The following is a 23,924-nucleotide window of genomic DNA, read 5'->3' on the forward strand; positions in this document are numbered from 1 at the left end:
CCGTGAACGTAAGTGTTTGTTTGCAGCTTCCTGAGGGTTACTGCCTCTTCCCTACTTAGGCTGGGGTGAGCTGGCGGATAAGTTCTTCGGCCTAGCCTGTAGTGCTGTAAGATGTCGCTGTACTTTTTGGGTACATCATCTTTCCTCCTAAGTGAGTCCTGTGGGAAGGCCCGGTGAACATGAGCTCGGGCGGAAGCGTCGGCTGCCTCATTTCCCATCAGGGACTCGTGACCCGGAGTCCAAACGATGTACGTTTCTGGTAGGTTCTTCTTTGCTGTAGCTGTGAGTATTTGTAAGGCTTGCCTGGAAATTCTTCCTTTCTGAAAATTTCGACAAGCTGCTTGTGAATCGGTTAGTATGATTGCTTCCTCAGCACAGGTTGAGATGGCCAGGGCTATGGCTGTTTCTTCAGCCGTATCGATTTCCGTAGTTAAGGTGCTAGCTGCCGTTCTCTCTTTTCCTTTACTGTCGACTACGCTCACGGCATGGGCTGGGATTCCTGAATATTTTGCTGCATCAGTGTATCTTGTGTCCGGATTTCGGCAACCATTAATATATCTTGAGCAAACGCCAGTGTTTCTGCTCGGTTGTTTTAATAAATTCTCAACGAATTTTCAATCACTACTCAATAGTGGTTTTTACAAGGGATTCCCACATGCTGAGTCATTGTGACGCCTGCTCGTAAAGAAAGAAGTCATCCATGCTCGCGCACAATAAAATAAATGAAACCAGCCGCGGCCGAGTAGCACATTCCATATACGTTCTGCAGCATCTATGATACAGTTAAGTACAGTTAGGACTCCCGACGAGCAACGTGCCTACGAGGAAAGACGAAAGGAACAGTAACGGGAATATCAACAGCACTGGCGGGCGGCAAACTCTAATGGAGATCGTGCACAAAAGGCCAAGCGCATGCGGCACATCACACAAGACGGCGCATGTCGCGAAGCCGAGAATGTGGTCTTGTAGGCGGGCTTGGCGAGCAAACTTCGCTTAATGTGCACCTCGATGGCGGTGTAGTTGTCGATATGTCACGGCAGACTCTGCACGGGTGTGTGAACCTTGACAGACACGTTCACAACCTGGGCATTTGATGTCAAATTGGCCTCCGCCATGTCACCTCTGTGTCGTGTGTTGCACTTCTTGGCTGCTCATCCATTTTCACAGAGTGGAATGAGTCACAAATTTTTAAACTACTATTTCAAATACTACAAAAATAAGGCTTTCTAGATGTAGCACCCTACTGTGTTCAGTCCTTTGTCGATAGACGCTGCAGTTTGTGGAAATCGTTGAGCACGAATACTCCATATAATATAGTAAGAACTGGTGTACCGCAATGCAGCGTTCTTGGGTATGCATTTATTCTTACAATATATAAATAGCACTTTACAAATTGGTTTGTTTTAGCTTCCTATGTGTGCAGGCAATGGAACCAATTTAACGATTTTGCTATCTTAAGCAATTGCAGTGAAGCACAGGCCCAGTATTAGTCAGAGACAAACAGCGTACATACAGGGTGCCCTAGAGCTCACTTTAGCCAGAGTTTAAAATATTCCGACGCACTCTATGACGACGCGACTAAACGCATATTGCTAAATATTGCATGGAAAGTCACACAATCTGCGTTCTGGTTAATTGCCTAATTAGTCAAGGTTAATTTACCATCTTCTAAAGCAACAAAACTGGGCGGAAAATACCAATTAGAAAGTTTCATATCGGCTTGCAAAACGCCCGATTCGGCAGTTTCTAACTTTATATCGATTGAGTATGGGTGTTTTTCTGCTTACCGCAGATGCCCGCGAAATACAAGCGAAATGCCACGTGACATGCTCGCTTGCGCGCCGTGATCACAGTGCTTTTAGGGGCGAAGCTCCTTAAGGCGGCACCCGTTCGTCCCTCGTAGTCGTAGTAGTGCGTAACCAGTCGTAACGCTAGTACCACATCTTGACCTCCAAGGTGATGCCGGTGGGAGATTTTTCCTGTGCGTTGTTGAACAATAAAAAATTCGCAGAGTGCGCGTTAACTAAAAGCCGAATTCTTCTGTCTCTCATTCCCCATTAGCAGCCATTGGCATGTTCCAGTAGGAAACGTTAGTAGAAGTAGAAGTGTAAGTGTTAGCTAAAAGCCGACTTCTTCTGCCTCTCATTCCCATTAGCAGCCATTGTTTACCCCCAAGGTAGTGCCTGGTGAGATTTCTCCTGTGCGTGATTAAACAATAAAAATTTTGTTCAAAACACCGTTGATTGATGTAATAAACCAACGAAAGACGCCAGATGTTTTCTAAAAGCAAAACGACAGAACGCCAGATGTTTCTAAAGCAAAACGAAAAGACGCCAGCTGCTTAACGAAAGACGCCAGATGTTTTCTAAAGCAATGGTTTTCTAAACAATGAAAATTCACAGCGTACATGTAAAATTAAAGTGAGCTGCAAGTCGTCATAACTCATCGAACCTTTAGTATAAACGCGCCCGATCTCACGTCGGTGATGATGTACTGGGCAGAATTCACGGAAGATTCACGGTTTACCGATGAACCTCCGCAGCTTCGCCCACTCATCATCATTCACTCCGTGGATATGCTATGATTTTTTTTACGTTCCTCTTGCAGACGGCAATAGCATTCGGCCACGTGTACTGCGGCTTAAAAGGCGACACGACAGCGACTATGGTGGTGGCTGTGGGATGACGCACCTGTTGCTTGCGGCAGCACAAGCAATAACCGCAGCGTATGCTTATAGCTATCATGAAACACCGCGAGGGAGGCGTATTGTTTGTGCGCAGAACGTTAGGAAGCACTAGAATCACGGTGCGCAAGCAGGCATGTTACATATGGTATTTGTTTTTTGTATTCCGAAGCACATTAATTAAGCAAAAATAAATAAATAAATAAACACCAATATTTAATATATAGAAAGATGGAAACAGTCTAATTAGACGTTTTGCAAACCGTTCTGAAACAGTAATTGGAATCGTTTGCCTGGGTTCGTTGCCACAAAGTCGGTTAATTATCTTGCCTGATTAACCAATTATGCAGTACACACACACAAAAGTGTGATTTCCTCCATGCAATAGTCAGCAACATGCTTTTGGTCGCGTCGTCATAGAGTCCGTCGGCATATTTTGAATCGCGGGCAAAAATTAGCTTGGGCACCTTGTACGTATAACTCGAAGAACAAACCTATTGCAGACACGCGTGCTTGTTTTTCTTTACTTAAAAATATTACAGGTGTTAACCATAGGAGGAAGCCATGTATTGACATGCGTGAAAGTTTTGTTCGGTGAAAGCCGATCACATTGATAAAAGATAAGCAAATACGCGTTCCATTGCTTTCAGCGATACATGAAATTCAGATGTACTGACAGACGAAATAAGAGCATGAAGAACTCTTGACGGACAAGATAGGCACATTATCAATGAGCCCTGTTATTTCACCACCTTATGTGCAAAATATTTTAGAAAGTTGTTTGTTCGCCAAACAGAATTGGTAATTACATGCCAGTAAATATGAGGAACTTTTCTGTGAGTCATTACTTTTTTCATCAATGGCGTTTCTTTTCGTTATTACGAGATATCCGCGATGCGCAGCGCCTATATGGGCGCCACTGAAAGCCGCGTAGCGGCGGCCGTTGGAACCGCTGGTGGGTCGCGTAGCAGACGCTTCATTTGCGCGCGTGCGATTTGCCGCTTGTGCGCGTCCCAGATAATTACTTTTGGGGTGATAGTGTGCGCAAAGGAGCCGCACTTTATAATAGTGGACATGTGTCCGATGTCAAAGCTGTGTGGGACGACAATGTACGTCACCATACGCGACAAGTGTTTGTCACAGACAATCGACAACAAGCTTCTCCTACGAAGTGGAGCTCATCGTAAGTACACCGCTTTCTTTATAACGTCCCGATCACTAACGCCTGCATGCGTTTACGCGTGAACCAACGTTTTTTCTCGACACAGTAGCTTCGTTTACATGCCATGTGTTTATATAGTAGATTTTGAGGGAGCACTGTCGCACCGGCGTATAGATTTCACAGGTGCGGCCACGCGAAGGGTCAGCGTTGGTAAAACTTTGAAACCAGCACGATAAACTTGTGAAAAAATAAACGCTACACTTGTCATCATAAGAAGCGCACAGCGAACATTCTGCACCGATGATCGCATTCCAGTGCCATCAATAGGTAGAATGCGGCCGATTTCGTCCAGCACACGTGTGATTACACGGCGCTTTTGTAAAGGAGCCATCACCTTCCCCATATTCTGTGGCATTGCGCTTCGCGCCATTCGTTTTTCAAGAGAGCCTAGGCATCGCGTCTTATCACTAATAACAACCTCATGTGCATTGTAGCGTCTACAATGCAGGCGAGGCGACCAAGTGTAAACGTAGTAGCGTTCGCTGAATACGTAGTGACATAAATGGCGAAATAAAAACACGGTAATCGCTCTAACACTGCCGGAAACAAAGCGCGATTGCTTACTTTCTACGTCGTACAGCCGCAATCTACCGCCGCCGTCGCTCTCGCTCATGAAATAGCACAGGAAACCTGTAGAAGTGCGTTCCTGCAATTTTTTGTGTGTGTTTAAGCAGCCGACAACGCAGCAGTTATTTTTCGACATCGCTGAGGCCCGACAGAGTCGTTAAATCACGACGAAAACACATCCATCCGTGCACTCGCGTAGACGCTCGCGGGAACACTGCTCGCCGGGACCCGTCAGCGCTTCCGAGCCGTGGCGGCAGATGGCGTCGTCGGCGCTTTGCGCATCGCCTATAGGCTACGGCGTATAATCTGCAAAGCGTAACGTTCATTAACACAAGTTGTTCGGGCTATCCCAACGAAAAAGACAAGACTTGTCGTTCTGATCAGATACATTGATGATATGATCTCATATAAAGCAAAAACCTTCTGTAGATATCAGTGTAATACGAAGAGTTAACTGGACTGATTTCTGTATGGTCAGAATTTGTAGGAATGAAAACGTAGGCACGTTTTGTTTGCTATCAACCGCCTCGGAAAATCACCTTAGCGAGCCCTGAGAACAGCCGACAGCGTATTATTATTCCTGCGCTAAAGTATACCAAAATAAGCAACGTGCTGCCCTTTAAGCACTTGAAAGTGATGCCCGCTTCCAAATACGCGTGCTGTCTGCGCAACCAGCCTTTTGTTCTTGTGATGTAAGCCAACACATCTCTTAATAATATGGGAATTATGTCGTACTCTATGGGATTTGGACGATACATATAGTGACTTTTAAAATTGTTCTGTGGATTATTGTATGTGGCTGCATATGCGCTAGTTCGTTTTGTTCGTCGTAGCCATTTGATGCCGGGCACCTTGACTTTATCAGGACGTCGCAAAGCGGCTTTTTTTCAGGCTGCCTTTCTGTGCCATGTATTGTGGATAATGGAAAGAAAACTGACAGATGTGATTTATTCTTTAATATGCCCATTTGCTGTGCGTGTTCTTCATACTCAAATGCAACTTACCCTCTATGCTAAATCTACAGATCTCCAGAAGCATAAGCTAACACTGCGTTAAACTCACGAAGACACAATACCAATGTTCCTGCAATTACTTCACAGATGCGCAATGAATGCGTAAATAGTCAACAACAGTATATATTTGCTTGCGTGTAAAGAGTAGAACAGGAAGTAGTCATATTGATCCTGCATTTTTCATGCTTCAGTCTATTCGAACACTGACGATGCTCCGCGTCACATGAAAGTGGCTCTAAACTAAAAGATCGCTGTTTTTTCATACCGACATTTTCTTTCACTGGTATGCCGCAACAAGGTGTGCCTAGTCCACAGCGACGCCGTGTGACATTTCTGATGGAACAAATTTGATACGATTGTCGCTTTATATCACGCAGGTGGCCAGTCACTGCAGAATAAAGGCGCTTTTTTACGAATGGATGCCTTTGAATTACGCTTATTTTATTTTATTTCATTTTATAGCGAAAGCTCTTATGAGATCAAAACAGCAGTAGATTTTTGTGGCGTAGTTGTCCGCCACCACCGCCGACGCCGCCGCCGCCGCTACAGGTGTCCCTAACCGCTACCACGCACGATGACAAAAGAAATCCAGGACCGAGCGGGATTTTAACCTTCACCTTCTGCGTGGTAGTCGGGTATTCTACCACAGAGTCACGCCGGTGCTTCAAACTCCTTCGCAATGAGACACTATATAGACGCGTCATGACGGTGAAAGAATCGGATTAACACATGTACAGTAGCGTGATAGAAGAGTAAAATAACACCAGGCGTCAGACAATGCGAATTGCGCAACGAGTAGGTGGTTTAAAACTTACCACCCATTACAAAGAGCTAAGCCATAATTATTCGTCGTCATCAGCCACAGCGTCACCAAAGTGCAGATAATGCTTTAGAGACGCGTAGTGGGTTCCTCGCTTCTCCACAGAATGATAAATAACGACATAGTGGGTGCTTCCCTACTTCGCAAAATAGTGATGTTTTTTGGCGGAGTGGGTGCCTTGCAACTGTTGTCGCCATAGTCTCCCCGAGAGTAGGGCACTCTACCAAGAGAGCTTACAAGGGGCTCTGAAAGGTCGCACCTCCAGCTTTCGCTGTGACAGTGCTGCGTGATCCGAGCAGGCCTGACATTTTTTTTAGTGCAGCACAGTTTTTTGAATCAGCTCCTGCTATCCTGACTTTCTTTTATGCTGTTGGAGGGGATGATTAAATTGTTCCTGTCGGAATGGAACCAGCGCAAAAAGTACGAGCAGGATGAAGAAACAACTTTACTAAAACCGTTACGACGCCGTGAGTTTTAACCTCGTTTTCTGCTGGTCCGAAGAGTGGTGGCCAATAGCTGGACATGACCCCTTTGGCCGAGTTTATTATGTGCATTTGAATGTTGTGGCCAGTGGTCTACAGGAGTGAGTTCCATGCCTCTTGAGAGGGAGTAGACAAGAATTTTCGGATCTCGATAGATTCTTTAGACTTGTATATGCAGGGTATGCAGGGCTTTTTGTTTAGACAATACAGGTCTTTTTTGAAAATACCATGACAGTCAGGCTCCTGCCATCTTCTAAAGCGAACTCTACTCCGAGGTGGAAAAACTTTGTCACACGTAAAATTACGTTGAAATGAGTAATTAATAAAAACTCTTAAATTAGTTGTTGATTATTAACTTGAGGGCAGTTGTTTATACAGAAAAGTTGTAGGACGTGACAATTTATGGTATACTGGTTTTATAAAAATCTCCCGGAATTCAGGTAAATCAGATTGTCAGTCGAAATTCAAGACCCGACCGCGGCGATATCGAAACTGAGCTCGCCGAGCGCGCAGGAAAGGCGGCAGCCGTGCCACGACAGACCGGAAGTTCACGTGACAAACTTTGAAGAAGGCTCGTTGAAGCAGTCTGGTCAGGAAAAAGTCGTCTGAAGTACAGCTTATTCTTTTCGTTTGGTGTGTAGTGCTTCTGCGTTTCTTTGTTAGGCTCTGAAGAAGTTCAAAGAACTCTGTCGATTGTCTGCAAGATGTAGCGTCACAATGGCTATCGCCTTGTTTTAAGCTGTACAATGAAAGGAAAGGTGGAAATGGCGGTTTTCCTTAGTACAGCGCGAAAGAAACAGCCGATATCTGTTGAACGTTTCTATGAGTGACTTTTGGGAACATGCTAGCATAGTACATTCCCGTATTTTCGAGTATGCAGGCTACTTGCCGTTGACAGTAATTCGTATAAAATGCTCATGGCTAACATCTGGCCTACAACGGGATGCGCCAGCTTCAATGTACTCGCCATAGTAGCTGAGCAGGTAGGTATAAAGTGTAGTGCTGCTTAACTCAAGGACTCGGATTCGACACCTGGCCACGGCGGCCGCATTCCGATGGGTGCGAGATGCAGAAGCATTCATGTACTCGGAAAATGAATGTTATCTGCTTTATTATAGCATATTTCTCAAATATGAGGTAATGTGGCTAAGGCAAAAGAAACAAGCGTGAATTTTTCTGTGTCCATATTTTCAGATGCAATGGACCGTATCGTTCAGTTTCATTTAAGCTGGAACGTGCGGGAGCTGCTGTCCTTTCGGGTAGTGCGGAGGCACCAATATTCAAGTGAAGTTTGATTCAGATCATTCATTATAAGGGCAGTTATTTGCTTATATCTCAAAATTCGTCTTCAGTGGGTATTTGAGATTACTTTCGAGATACCTGTTCTAATTATGCGCGTGCGCAGTATTAAGCTACCTTTACCATCACAAGGTTGTGGTGTAGACGACGTTTCTATTTGCCCTAGCAGATTTCGCTCCTGCAAATGTCAAATAATTCCAACGGAACATTTACCTTGGTGCACTACTCTAACTGTTAAATGCCTACAGTTGACGCGAAAACGGAAAGCCAGGGCAAGTACGCCGACGCGAGGCCTTGTCATTACACTCAAGGGCTTTAAACAATACGGGCATAGTTTTACCCTCGCGGAACCAGCGACGATGACTTTATAATAATAAATCGATGACGGTGAAAAAATGGCTCATATTTAGATCCCCGAGCGAGTCGTCAAGTAGTCTCAGGACGCATAGAAATGGCCGTCTTAATGTTTCGCACATACGTCTTCATTGTGGTCCTCGGTAAGTACTTACACAAATGGTAACTTTTCATCACCGCTTTGGTACTCTCCCATGTTGGCGCTAGTTGATGAATTTTCGCGTGGAATTGTCCGAGTGAATAATACCATGAAAAATATTTCTTTTAACTTGGTTCTTTAACTCAATTTTAGTTGCCTTAACTATAGTAAAAATCTCGCATATTTTTGCTGTGTATTCTCTCTGCAAAATAATATTCTGAAATTCTGCTCTAGAATAGCAACATGCAGTTTAGTGATTGTGCCCAATGGAAATTTCTAGGGGTGTGCGAATATCAAATTTTTCGAATACGAATCGAATACGAATATCCACCTTCGAATATCGAATCGAATATCGAATATCAAAGGAAAAATGCCTCCACAGTAACAATATTTTATTTAACATGTAGCTATTTGAAAAAAAAAACATTGACAGCCTGACTGGCAACACAACATACACTGCTATCTCCAGAACACAATGTCCAGGCTAGCACAATGCACATCACAACACAAGCAAATATCACGGCACAATGAAAGTAATGACTACATGTTATCATGAAGAAATATGAGTTGCTCCACATGATCAGGCACCAGGCGCTCCCTTGTAACAGAGACAACACCCCCCCCCCACCCCTCTGCCACTGAAAATGCATGCTCGCTTGGAACAGAAGTGGCTTGTTAATGCATTAAGCTGGGGCTAGTTGGTATTGATTGTATGCTTCCATATTGCTAGCGAACACACACAAAGGACGACATAGAAGGAGACAGGACCACCGCTAGCGGTGGTCCTGTCTCCTTCTATGTCGTCCTTTGTGTGTGTTCGCTAGCAATATGGAAGCATACAGAAGTGGCTTGTATAGGGAGGTAGTACGTGGGGCAAAGCTTTGCCAGACTGGGGTATCTGAAGGTGCCTACAGTCCGCCACCAGTCACATGGGTCACTGTCTTTCTTCAGAAGTGGTCCCGCATAGTGAACGAGTGGTAGTGCGGCACGTTACGGCCGCATAATATTGAAAATGTACGGTTACATGATCGCCAACAGCGCTGCACGTCGGAGATGCACTAGCAATAAATCATACGCATTGGGGCGCTCGTAGCAGGCAGATGTCGTGCCTCCGTGCACTTACGATGTTTATCGCTCCTCTCGGCAACGTTTTTAGCGATACGAACGCAGCAGAAATGTGGAGGACGAGTTATTTTATGCATGATAATCCAATCGCATATTCGGATTTTTCGAATATTCGAAGTTATCGAATATTCGAAACTTTTCGAATACACAATTTTCGAATCGAATACGAATACTCCGAATGTAATATTCGACGAATATTCGAAACTTTCGAATATTCGCACACCCCTAGAAATTTCCATTTACAGCACGTGGATGAGAATATTGTTTCGAGTTGGCACACTCAACCAGTTTGTTTTATGTGATTATTAAGAAAATGTTATGTCCTTTTTCATCATATGAAATGCTCGTTGTACAATCGTGCACCCAGCTACTGTGGTGTCGAAATGAGATTGTTCTTATCGCAAATGATTAACTAGCATTGATCATTGACTGATCGAAATACTTCGTGTCAGGAATTCCAAGGATGTCCTTCTTCGTGGAGCTTTCCCTGGCCTACCCATTCACAAGGAAGCCAAGTGATTCTAATGGACAGGGTTTCACAGTTTACCCTGAAGTGTACGAAAGCCGGCAGGAGAACTCGGAAAAGATATTGGTCATTGACGGATACTCTCTTAATCTAAAAAAAGCTTCAGTTCTTGCCGACACAGTCCTGCTACTGGAGGTAACTGAAAATGGTACCGCCGAGCAATACGTGAGTATACACTACATCCTGAAGTCTTACACTAAATCCTGAAGTCTTTTATTATCAGTCTAAATAGGTATGAAGAAGAGAGTCGTGTGGACAGAGCGACAGCGTCCGCAAAGTTGTCCAATGGCTTCGCCATTCTAGAGAGAGAGAGAAAGAGCAGAGGAAGGCAGGGAGGTTAACCAGAAGTTTGTATCCGGTATGCTACCCTGCACTGGGGTTGGTCGCCATTCTAGAAATAAGCATGTTTACAAGGATGCCAAACTGAACTCGAACTCCCACCAACAACTGTACATGAACGTCGTGCTGTACCCGAACCTCATGCTTTAAGATTCAGCTTTTGGTCTGCCTACTATGCTCAGTGACATTCCAAGGCATTGCTGGGAATTTAGCGTCTTAACGGAGAAGCTGCTTAAGCCGGCCATAAAGACTTTGGTGTGTACAAATGTCTACAAGAAATATCATCATGAAAGGGTACGTGCCACAGAATGTGGACACATCCCACTCCTCACCGCTGGTCCACTAAAAATGAAGAAGCCAACAGACGGGCGGCAAACGCCAGTTAAGATTTCTAGGCAGACGTAACCAGTCATTGAAGAAAGCTTAAAGAAACCGTCGGGATTAACCCAGTGATAAACACCGTGGCCGCACGTTTCAGCTTCGCAGAAGCATCTGTACGGAGTGCTTCAGCGGTACGTTCAACGAGAGGTAACGGGAAAGGCAACGGCGGCAGCGAGAAGACTCCGAAGCGATGGAAGCCCTATGCGAACGACGACGTGCCTGTAGATCTATGGGAGGTCCAAACGCTCGGTTTCAGCGCGAGTTTGTGTCTGGAATTTGGACATCAAGTCGTGTCTCTGACTGTCCGTAGTTTAACTCGAACCTATCTGCGCTGAGAAGCAACATAGAAGCAACCTAGCCTAACCTAGCTGAAGCCTAGCAACAACCTAGAAGCAACCAGATTAAATAATCGTCCAGCTTCGCTGTTTGAAGCATCGCGCGACTTAGCGCACGCTTTACCATTTTTTAAATTGCTTGGTGTATACCTTCAAGTACAGAGAACCTATAAAGATGGAACATCACTCGGTCGCTCGCCCCTTCATGATGTTTGCTGCTAATCTGCGGCGAAAGTTTAACGTCCGTGGCTCCGCTCATTCACCCTCCCTCATCAAAGCAAACGGGCACAAGTGTTTTGACGTCCAAGCGTAGAAGCACAGGTGGCCTGACGTACTAGTGCCGTCAAGCGACGCTGCATCCAGACGGCTGTAAAAAGAACAGCGCCTGGCCTTTCGTTCCTTCACCATTATTGCCTTTATGCTGTGGTACCGACGCTCTGTGGTGTGGCTTGTTGGGTCACCCGAAGAATGTCGGTATCTATGAAATCGGTAGTTAGAATAACACAGTTATAATGCTTCGCTACCCGGTAATTCTCATAAAGGTAGTTTCGGCCGATATTTCCTTCGTGGGGGTGCGATACGTTCTCGGTGATCCAGCGCATTATCGCTTCGCCTGAGGAGCAGAAACAGACATATACCACGGGTTAGCCACACTGGAAGAAAGGAGAAACCCTCTGCGTTCTCTTAGCATGTTCCTTTCTCCGGAGCACGCGCGATTTAACTCCTACAGAAAGTGAATCACACGTTTACCAACTCCATCACCTTCAGCCTTTGGTAAACGTCTGATTCACTTTTGTCCCGTTTTTTGCGCTTTATTTTACCAAGTATGCCTCACCAACTGGGCCAAACTTCTACTGTTCTAAAGGACGAAGCTCCAGTGTATTTTTATGGAATTATACCTTGTGTTACATTCAGAACGCCTCATTCCCACATAGATTCTTAAAATGAATATCTTTCTAGTTCAACAGTGCTGACCAGAGATCACAAGTAACCCAAATGCTTGCGAGCAATCATTCATATACTGGTGCTTGAATAACCACTTACGCAAGACGTTGTTTTTTTTCCTTTGGGGGGGGGGGGGCTATTGAATAAACCTATATATAAACGTAATATATACGTGACCTGTTTATTTTAACACTGAGCAGTACTGTAGTCTTGCGTGCTTTGCTTAATGTACTTTTTTCGCGAAGCTATTTTTATGCAGCTGCAGTATCAGTCGTCTAGAGTATCGCCGTATCAGAAAAATACGAGGTACAAACACGCGCAAAAGTATCGAATAACTGCTCGCTATTTATTTCAGAAGGTCACATCGAAATCTTCAAAAGATTTATGCGCAGGTTCAAGGTTCCCACTACGAGAGGCACTTGTTCGAAGATACGGACAAACTGGCATCGCTGATCCTTAAGCCTTTAGGTCGAAGAAATTATCACGTCGTGAGTAAAAAACTTTGTCAAATAAAACATATTGCCACGAAGGCACACAATTAAGCATCACCATAGGCAGGGGAAATTATATGTGTTTGAAATACCCCGAAGTATTCAGTGTTTGTGTGTATGTTGTACAAGTAAAGAAGCACACATAGGGGACCTGACCTTCCTTCTCCCACTCCCCTCCCGAAATAAACTCCTGGCTATGCCCCTGTACATGACAGCCTTTTTATAAAAGATAGCTCTGAGGAAGTGTTCGTGACGCTTTATTGCTATTGCTATAGCAATTAAATGGACACCCTCGGCGGATTTTTGACGTCGCGGTCCTGTCGCGCATATATATATATATATATATATATATATTATATATATATATATATATATAAGTATATATATATATATATATATATATATATATATATATATATATATATATATATATATAATAAATAAGAAGAAAAAAATTCTGAAGAACCTGACCCGAGATTCGAACCAGCGACCCCTCGCTCCGCAGCGCGCCGCGTACGACAAATATACCATGCGCCATGCTTCCGCCAGCATAACAACGGCGAGCGATTCATATACACCATTTACTGCTGGCGGCACGCAGATCTCGGAGGAGCTTGAGCGTGATCTCTATCACGCAACGCTCCTGCATTTTCTTGCAATTTGAAAATTGCCCTTGAGACGCGCACGAAAAGGTGGCCCCTTGCAGTACCCACTCGCGATGTGGAACGAAAAAGAAAAGAACACCGGGCACACCTTCCACCAGAGCCACCGCGTGGCACGAGACGCAGAGGGGTCACTCCACGTGCCGCAGTTTAAAAGAAAAAAATTCCCGCCATCTCCCCTTAAAGTATGCCAAGCATCCATGAGTCGACTTAGATTTCTGTAAATGTTTTATTTTCTTCATCACTGTTCATGGTCCTTCTATTCGAGGTTCACCTATTGTTGTTACTCGTCATATTTGACTTGAAGCTCAGGGGAACGGTTCCCCTGATGTGGTTACTCGTCATATATGACTTTAAGCTCAGAGGAACGTTTTCCCTTGAGTATAATGGCCTTGTGGTCCGTGAAGTATAAAGTTAGCGGCTCTTGCTGCAAAGGTTGCAGCTTGAAGTTTGAGAATGCGATGTCAACGCGCCCGTTTCGCTTCGACGATGATTTATGGCGTAGTGGGTACCTTGCATGAATGACGATGATTTATGGCGAAGTGGGTACCTTGCATGATTTATGGCGTAGTGGGTACCTTGCACAATTTATACTAGAGCACGCGCCGCAGTGGAGCGAGCGCTCTATCGCACGTCCATATGTCAGGCAAACATTCCTTTCTTCACACCATGCGCGAGCTCTCCTCTCGTGCCAGCACTTCGTTCTCTTCTTTCTTCCATACATCTAGTGGCACGCGGGGCACTGGTCACGCCGGGGGGACAGGCCTCGTTCATAAGCTGCTTCGCATCTAAGAGACATATCTAAGAGCGTTGGGTTCTGCATAGTGGACACTTGCAGCGCACTGCTCAAACACAAACATGTAACAACTGTGACAGTTGTTAGCTCGCGCTTGTCCTGTGTCTACCTGTGCATTCTTTTACAGCGTCTTTCCCTGGGCTTCAGCGGCGCGCTCCAAGTTTCGAGCTGCTTGTCATTCTTCGTGTGACATCCCGATTTCTTGCTACCGCATTCATTGCTTCGCCCTTGCGGCGAAACTGTGACTTTTTTAGGGGTGATTTTAAAGATTATCATCTTTAGTTTGAAGTCAACAAAGGGAGCACCTCCGATAGCAGAACATTGTAAAATACGCCACGCAAAAATTTCGATCTGAAAACCGCCTGTTTCATTCAGACAGGTATGGTGAATTACACTCACAGAATTGAGCCTTGTGGGAATTGGGAGCGGTCGTCACAGGAAAGATTGGCGCACCAAATATCACTAATCGACGTCACACCTGGGACTTACGATGTTGTGGACGATGTCGGTAAGCCGCAAGCTTTCTTTTGATTGCACCCTCTCTCCCAGCTTTGAATGTATGTATGTATGTATGTATGTATGTATGTATGTATGTATGTATGTATGTATGTATGTATGTATGTATGTATGTATGTATGTATGTACAGTCGTGCTCAATATGACTTGCAACACGGGAGCGCATGGCCTCACTATTTCGAAGATTGCGCATGGCTTCAAGTTACCCTCATTTCCTCAACTAAACAATAATAACTCATTTAGGATCATCCCCAAGTGAGAGAGCAGCAATTAGTTCCGGAAATCAGGGCAAGTTGAAGCCATGCGCAATGTTTGAAGTAGTGAGGCAAGTCATATTGAGCGCGACTGTATGTATGTATGGAGGCATGCATGAGCTTACAAGAGCCACAATCGAACAGTAAGTTTAAATAGATGCATAGCGTTGCGAGTGTTTTTTTTTCAACCCCTGAGGGGCAGCCAGTGTGAGTACATGGAAATAAAATAGAGAAAATTGTATACTACCAAAAAAAAGATGCATTTCCCAGATTCTGGGCTACGACATGTAAATTCGCTGTGTAGATCAATGACATCATCACACACAAATTGTAAATGTGGGAGCCGCCAAGTATCCGTGATACCTGACTGTCCGAAGAGTGTTATTAATATGCAATAATGCAAAGTACCTGAGTACATGGACATGTTGTTAGCTGTAGAGGCCAACTCTGGCAATTTTTTACCATGTAATAGTGCTTGTACGTTCCTGAGATGCTCTTGTCGCGGGCCCGATAGTAGAAATACTCAGCAATTTCGAAAATAATTTAAAATAAACAAGAAAGCACGACATCGAGACCCAACAGAACCGTCTTCGCGTGATCTTTAAGTGGTAAACACCGGAGATAGTGCAAGCTCACTCCAGCACAGAGTATGAAAGCTGTGAAGGCCGCGAAGAGGAGAAGTTCAGCGGTAAGGTGACCACACCACACCGCACCAGCAGTACTTTATCTGTGACTGACTTGCCATGTGCCCACGCTCGTCGCAGCTGTCGGACAATGTCAGCTGCGGTTAGGACGCCTTTGGAGGCCAACGAGATTAGGCAAGCGTCTTCGAACGCTCTTGTTGACATTATGTGCTTGCCTGGTTGCGCACTCCACCGCCAAATGGCGCCACCTGTCTAGGTGGCTCAAGTTTGATCCTGCCGCGATTCGGTCAATGCTGACACCAAGTGTCAGAACGAACTGAAATTTTTTAATGTTGTGGTGTTGCAGCTATGACCATGGTGAGGTGAGGGAAGAAGAGGAGGACGATGTCGGGGTGCTCTGGTCTTCAACAACCGTCATCTTGACTGCTGGACTATTTTCTGCTCTTAATAAGTTGTAAATACTTTCGCAACAATGTTGTCATGGAAAGAACGCATAAGTTTGTGGAATGCGGCATTTACCGTATCTTCGATAGGATCGATGAGATTTAATACCAGCCAAGTGCGAGCCCCCGTTCGCACGATGCGCAGCTATCCGTATACGGATAGACCTATTATATGTCCGGAAAAAAAGAATGTTTTCGTAAGGTAAAAATCGCGAATGCGCACAATCCAGCCGGTGCGGTATTACCGTACCGGCTGTATTGTGCGCATTCGTGATTACCGTACCGCCTGCTGCTACCTAAAACACTAATATCAAGACGAAGGGTAAGCGTCAGGTGCTAATGTTTAGTGACTCACAGTGATTATAAGGGGAACTGTGTGCAGCCCACAAAGCAATACCACTTGCCAGTCATACCACGCCCGCCCTCAAGGAACTGAAATTCACGCGCAATACCAGCCAAGCGCTGGCCAAACACGCAAGATCGTTGGCTGGTGGATAGCAGACTCTGTGGCGCCACCTCGGTTCCGTCACTTCCGTCGTTTTGCCATAAATGACGTCGTACACACAATGTGGAAATTAATTGCGAGAAGCCAGGTGAACAGTCCGAGGCAATCAATCAAAATTGATTTGTAAACCATCTGCATACCTCTCAAGCCTAATTTCGCATAAATTATAGAAACGTGCAAAACAACGTGCCCTTCGAATTTTAATGAGGTCCGTTGACCTCGAAAAATCACCGGCATTAGGAGCCCTGCCCATGTACGCTCTCACGTTAGAATGTTTCTTCGTGACTACTTTTCATTTATCTCTCTTTCAGACGCTTTGAATGACATTCAAAAATGGTATCTGCGTTTTTAAAAGCCAATGTGAGCAATACTTCAATTCGTGACATTAGCCGATGCAAGCTCTAAACGACCGTTCGTGCGTGCAAGCGAGATTAAACAGCAGTCTCAGCCACAAGTAATAAAAATTTGTGGCGGTGATTCACTTATTAGGTTCAGTGCATTGTCCTTTGAGGAATATCAAAGCTTAAAACGTCTGCGTCGAGCTTGCATTTCACTTCACCGCCACTTTCCGGCAATGAAAGTGTTGTCATATTGTTGTGAGAAATATGATCTTATAAATATATTGCATGTCTCGATTAACAAGACTATCTTCACTGATCGTTAGCTGTGAATTCGACCTTACTGGCACCTCCTTTACTGACGCAAAACGTCACAGGAAAATCATTGTGCTATTTACGCGCAATGTGAATGGCTGTGTTATTGTCCGTCCTGTCTTTTATTGCGATAGCAATTATATGGACACTCTTGGCTGGTCTTGGCCGTCGCCGTCATGTCCCTGATATGTATATGTATATATAAGTAAAACAAACAAAGAAAAATAAATCAGCTGAAAAAATCGAAATCCGCCACCGGGATTCGAACCTGCGATCCCTCGCTCCGCAGCGCGCCGCTTTAAACAACGAGGCCATGCGTCACCGGTTGTGTAAAATACTAACGGCGAGCTTTTTATATACACCATTTAAAGGGACACTAAAGAGAAACAATAAATTGGTTTAGATTGATAAAGTGTGCTCGGAGAACTCTTCTGTAGTTCATTTCACCACCATAGGTTTATTATTAGAGGAGAAAACCAAGTTCAAAGTATCATTTTTAAATTTCGCGCCGAACTTTGTAATTCGTGACGTAAAAGATTTCCAAGAGCATTTAACGTATTTTGGCGTCACTGGCTCGAAGAAATTTCCACAAACTCGCTATGTCAAGTGTCTGGGCCCCTCAGAGGACAATGTACTTCGATTTAACCGATTAGGAACTACGTAGGCCCAAGCAGGCGCCGTCAAAAATATGTGACGTCACGGCAAATGGTGCGGGAATTCCAAGGTGGCGTCGCCACCTGTATTTTCTTTTTGCGCGTTTTCTCGCTTATTAAGCGTCTTCTTGCAGCAAGCGTGGTGTTTTTGGTATCGTGGAAGGCTACTTTACTAATGCGAGAAAAATCGGTTTGCTCTTTAGTGTCCCTTTAACGCTGGCGGTATGCATATCTCGGGGGTGCTTTTGCGTCACCCGTGAGATTGCCCGCAGCGCGCGCTTTAAAGCAATGCTCCTAGATTTTGCTTCTGTTTAAAAAGTTCTCTATAGACGCGCACTAAAAGGTGGCTGATTTCTGTACACACACGCGATGTGGAACGCCTAGTAAACAATGTGTCGAACGCCACAGCGTGGCAGGAGACGCGGAGGGGTCACTCTACGCACCGCAGTTTTCAAGAAAACAAAAATATTTTAGAGCGTTGGGTTGTAGCGCGCCGCTCAAACACGAATAAGTAACTGGGACAGTTGTTAGTTCACGCTCGTCCTGTGTATACCTGTGCGTTCTTTTCGAACGTCCTTCGTTGTGTTTGAGCAGCGCAGCGCGCTGCAAGTGTCGAGCTGTTACCGTTGTTAGTTCGTGGTCATTCTCTGTGTGTTCTTTTCGTGAGTCCTTTGCGCTTGAGGAGAGCGCTGCAAGTATTGAGCTGCTTGGTGTTCTTCTTGTGACCTTGTAATTTGTTGCTACCGCATTCATTGCTTCGCCTTTGCGGCGAAACTGATTTTTTTTTCAGAAAGGGAGTTGGAAAATGATCCCCGTTATCCAGAAATTGGTACGTCTGCGGATAAATATCAGATTGCCTCGACAGGTGTTACATGCCAAAATCTTCTGTCTGCTGCTTTCTTGTTTACAGAAAGTCGAAAACTGCCAGAAAACTACACCGTGGAGACGCACTTCATCACCGCTCTCAATCACACCGCGTACTTCGGCAATGAAACGGAAGACCGCGTTGCCTATGCTATGCTGTTTATGCATTCGGTGAGTGAAGAAGAGAAGGCTCAGCAGCTGTTTCCCTAAGGCGCGTTTACACTAGAGCGACACGACACCGACGCAGATACGAGGCAGACGCAGACGGTCGTCCGACGAGTCGCCCGCCGACGATGTCGCCGGACCGTCTGGTCACACTAGGCCGACGATGACGCGGACGCCTCCAAAGACAGCATGTCGTAGTAGTGTAACATGATGGCAAACCAAAAACACCAGCAGAACGGATCGGCCGACGTGTCGTCGGAAGTCTTCGGGAGATCGGTGGCCGAGCGAAAATTTTCCCATGTCGTTGCTTCGAACGTCGAAGGGGTAGATCTTGGGTGAGATCCCCCTCGACATACTCGGGCATTTCACAATGGGCATCTCGCGCACCCCTCCGACGTCTTTTCTTTGCTTCCCTTTGTCTATGCGCACCCCCGTCCCCGACGACGGAAGGGGTGGCGGGGGCCGCGCCGCTACCCCGAGAGGGACAATGGTAAAGGAGGGAGGACGGCCGAAATGAGCTGCAGGTCAGTTTCAGTTTCAGTTTATTTACTTTCATACAAAACATACATGCTTACATAAGTATACAGAAGGAGGTCCCAGAGCATTTGGCTGAAGGGGGACCTCCTGTCAGAAAAATGTGTGAGAGATGTATAAGTAAGATGCAACTATGTCAACAACGTGGTAAAAGTTATGCAAGAAAATGTAATACAAACTACAAGTATTCAAAATTAAACAATTATAAGTACAACAAGAACACTGCTTAAAACATTTTACAAAATTATAAAAAATAAAAAAAAATTACAAAATGCAACAAAGTAAAAAAAATTTCAAAAAACATTGACCAAATGAATAATGGGACTATTAAAAAGAAAAAAAAAAGATGAAAAGCTGTGGCAGTACGAAAAGTACACAAATGAGAAGTGAATATAATATGCATTTCATAATTCTAATGTGTAAGAAGAAATGAGAATAATGTTTTTTTAAAAAGAGCTAGTGATAAAGACTGCTTAATGTTAGGAGGAAGGCTATTCCAAATCGATAATGACGCGAAATATCCAGAGTGTTTTCCATAATTAGTATGGACTAATGGCAGTAATAAATTATTGTTAGCTGCGAACCTTGTTCGATTGGTGTTAACTAGAATGGCTTCGGGAAATATGTTCACAGGAGGAGGGTTGCTCATCAGTTTAAATAACACTATACATAAATTGTATTTAACAAGGCTATGCAGTGAAAGGATTCTGTGATTATGGAGCATGTCAGAAACACAGTAGCTGAATGAGCTGAACGTTATTATACGTATGGCCTGATTTTGTAAATGTAGCGGTGCTATATGTGTTGGATAAGTTGTACCCCACGACGTGATGCAGTAATTCAGGTGACTGTGAATGAAAGAATAATACAGGGTAATTAGTGCAGGTTTGCTGAAATAGTATCTAGCTTTAGTTAAAATTCTAATACCAGGAGCAATTTTGCGCTTCAGATGGGCGATATGTTTTGTAAATTTTAAGTTTGAGTCTAAAGTAACACCAAGAAATGAGCATTCATCTACTGCACTAATGACGTGAGAGTCAAGGATGACAGTGGGAATGAATTCAGGTGTTTTATGATTGGAATGAAAAAGCATAAACGAAGTCTTGGTGGGGTTGATTTTAAGCGAATTGAGGTGGCACCATGCTAAAATATTCTGCAGATCAGTGTTTAACTTCGCTGTAAGAACAGTTAGTGATCGATCGCTAGCAAGCAATGTGGTGTCGTCCGCGTAAAGGAAAGCTTCAGTTTGTGATAGGCAGTTAGGCAAATCATTTATGTAAAGTAAAAATAGTAGCGGGCCCAGTATCAATCCCTGAGGAACCCCCTTGTTAGTTATTCTGAAGTTAGAAAGCGAGGAACTAATGCTTACAGCTTGTCGTCTGTCTGTTAAGTAACTTTTTATGAGTTTCAGTACTGGCCCATCGATACCCACTGCACGCAGTTTAGAAATGAGGATGACATGATTTATTGAGTCAAATGCTTTCGATAGATCTATGAAAACTGACCCTGCGTAGAAACCGGCATCTATGGCACTTTTTATTTTATCTGTGAACGAAAGTATAGCATAGTCAGTCGAGGAACCTGCCCTGAAGCCGAATTGGTTAGGTGAAAGAATATTAAACTTTGAGAGGTATTTAGTAAGGCGCTTTTCAATGCACTTTTCGATCACCTTGCTAAAAAAAAGGGAGAATAGCGATAGGACGATAATTTGAAATGCAAGTGCGGTCTCTTTTTTTAAACAATGGAATGATTTTTGCATTTTTTAGCTGACTTGGAAATATTCCACTCGTGAAGATTAAGTTGGTGATATAAGATAAAGGTTTTGCGATGAAATGAGCGACTAGTTTTACATTTGCTGAACTGATTTCGTCCAGACCTGCACCCGTAGTCTTTAAAAGATTTATGACTTTGATTATCTCCTCTGGGTCAGTTGGAAATAAGTACATTGATTGTAAGCTACGTTCAACTGATATTTCATTATTGTTGTCTTCCTCGGGAGTGTGACCACAGAAGAAGTCATTGAAAGCGTTGGCAATATCTAACGGTTCGGTATAGAATACGTTTGACGACTGAAGCTTTGTGATAGGTTCATCCCTACCAGATCGGTTCAGGAAATAATTCATTATTTTCCATTGTCGCTTCGCATCTGAGCCAGCCTCAGCTATTCTGCATTCGTAATATCTCCTTTTGGCCTTCCTGAGCAGCTTGTTCAGCAGATTGCAGTAAACTTTATAGCGTGTTTTGAGTCGAATGTTGAAGGGGCGCTTTTTAATTTTACGGCAAAGATTATCTTTCTTGCGTAAGCTAGTCAGAAGGCCATTTGTTAACCAAGGATTGTGTAAAGCAGGGATGTGTCTCCTGCATTTTACAATTCTGGTAGAATTTATTATACATTTTTTTATGCTGTCTGAAAATTCATTAAATGCTGACTCTACGTCAGATTGTGAAATTACGGAAGACCACTTTAGTTCCGAAACCTGTGTAATGAAGTCATCTTTGTTAGTCACAGCTTTATCGAATTTGTGACAAGGTTTATGTAACTGACAAGGAAGTTTAAAGAAGATAGGAAAATGATCCGTGATGTTATTCTCAAGTACACCGCAGACAGGAGGATACATATCATTGGAAAATATATGATCGATTAATGTGGCCGAAGACCCTAGCGTACATCTGGTGGGAAGGAAAACTAATGATTCGAGGCCAAAACCATGAAGGCAGTCAGTGTAGGCAGTAGTAGCAGTGCTGCAGTCATCTAGCAAATTTATGTTAATGTCACCAAGAATCAGAACATTCTTCTTTTCTGAAGATAAGTTACCAAGTACGACGTTCAATTCATTGCAGAAGGCAGATACAGACGACGAAGGCGAGCGATACAGGCAACCGACAATTGTTTGATTGACATCATCCAATTCGATCCACACAGCTTCACAATTTGGCACCGAAAACGTAATGTCATGCCGCCGTTTATAACGTAGATTCGAAGATACAAAAACAGCGACACCGCCATAGCTTTGTTGTGGACGATGGCAATATTCGGATGTATAAGAGGGAAATCCGTATAAGTTACCGTCTGCATGTGAAAGCCAAGTTTCAGACATGCAGATAAGAGAAAACGTGTGATCAAAAGAGGCCAGAAAGTTGGAGATTTCATCATAATGTTTCTTCAAACTTCGTGCATTGAAGTGAATTGCAGATAGGCATGGGTTTGTAAAAAATGACTGAAGTTGCTCAGTCGAAAAATAAGACGACATTGTCGGATGCGGTCTTGCAATAAGTTAGTTCCTTGACCCTTCAATCTCTATCGGAAGATAGATAAATCACCCTCAGACGAGATAGAGATAGGTGAGATAGAGATAGAGATAGAGATAGAGATAGGTGTTCCCCCGTTTTCAACTTTAGCGCGCAAGTTTAGTCGGTGTCGCTGTGCGCGCCTTCTGTGTGACAAGAGAATCGGCTGACGAATGGCTGGGAGCACGATAAGACGCGGACGGCGTCTTTCATAGACGATCGGCCGATTGTTGGCGTCGTTTCAGTGTAAATAGGATGACGGCACGACAAAAGACACTCCCGGCTACAGTCGGCAGACCGAAATCGGTGTCGTGTCGTTCTAGTGTAAACGCGCCTTTAGTAGGCTGAGCTGGTGTATGTTTGATATAAAGGGGAAGATGACAGTGTCTTACAACTGAGCAACACGGGCACCAGAAACTATGTTCAGCGGCCATAAGTCCTTAAGTTCTTGAAAGACATATTCTTCGCGAAGCATTTTTCAACGAGCTTCTACGACTTTCTATCTATCTATCTATCTATCTATCTATCTATCTATCTATCTATCTATCTATCTATCTATCTATCTATCTATCTATCTATCTATCTATCTATCTATCTATCTATCTATCTATCTATCTATCTATCTATCTGTCTGTCTGTCTGTCTGTCTGTCTGTCTGTCTGTCTGTCTGTCTGTCTGTCTACGACTTTGTGCTCTCCCGGCCGTTTCGTTAATCGCATGTATACCAATATTGGCATGGCGTTACATCACTTGTATGACGAACATAAATGACAGGTCATGAGATGAAAATCATAACATGCATGTCATGAATGGAGTGATTTACATGCCACTGTTTTTGTGCTCTTGTGGCCGCTTCGTAACTTGATATGTACCACAGGTGGTATATTACGAACATAAGTGACAGGTCCCAACGCACAAATCATGATACGCATGTCATGTACAGCATGATTTGCATGAAAAGGTTTCGGGGCTCTCGCGGCCTTTTATTTAATGGATTTATACCTAAATTGGTCTGATGAGGCATTTCTGCAGGACGAACATAAATGATTGGTAGTAACTTGAAAATCATGACATGCATGTCATGTATGCCATGACTTACTTGCCGCATTCATGGCGCACTCGCGGCCGGTTCGCTAGCTTGATATACACGAATATGGTATTTGCGCGACGTGACTGTATGACGAACGCAAATTACAGGTTGCAACAAGAAAATCCTGACATGCATG

At 44.1% G+C, this 23,924-nt stretch overlaps 1 protein-coding gene and 1 long non-coding RNA gene across 2 annotated transcripts in view; both read left to right on the plus strand.

Annotated features, from left to right (window-relative positions):
- Nucleotides 1-2,157: 2,157 nt before the first annotated feature.
- LOC125758073 (uncharacterized) lies at nucleotides 2,158-12,703 on the plus strand. Its single transcript, XR_007415811.1, has 3 exons — nucleotides 2,158-2,176; nucleotides 10,259-10,395; nucleotides 12,623-12,703. It is a non-coding gene; the product is annotated as an uncharacterized LOC125758073 (long non-coding RNA).
- A 1,881-nt stretch (nucleotides 12,704-14,584) lies between these two features.
- The window catches only part of LOC119391361 (A disintegrin and metalloproteinase with thrombospondin motifs 7), a 31,250-nt gene continuing 21,910 nt past the window's right edge, over nucleotides 14,585-23,924 (plus strand). Inside the window, exons 1-3 of the mRNA XM_037659045.2 lie at nucleotides 14,585-14,687; nucleotides 18,638-18,676; nucleotides 18,758-18,882. Of these exons, the coding sequence (XP_037514973.2) occupies nucleotides 18,865-18,882 (18 nt within the window). The 5' untranslated portion in view covers nucleotides 14,585-14,687; nucleotides 18,638-18,676; nucleotides 18,758-18,864. The remainder of the gene's footprint in view (nucleotides 14,688-18,637; nucleotides 18,677-18,757; nucleotides 18,883-23,924) is intronic.

Source organism: Rhipicephalus sanguineus, chromosome 4, assembly GCF_013339695.2.
Source record: "Rhipicephalus sanguineus isolate Rsan-2018 chromosome 4, BIME_Rsan_1.4, whole genome shotgun sequence".
Classification (NCBI taxonomy): Eukaryota; Metazoa; Arthropoda; class Arachnida; order Ixodida; family Ixodidae; genus Rhipicephalus; species Rhipicephalus sanguineus.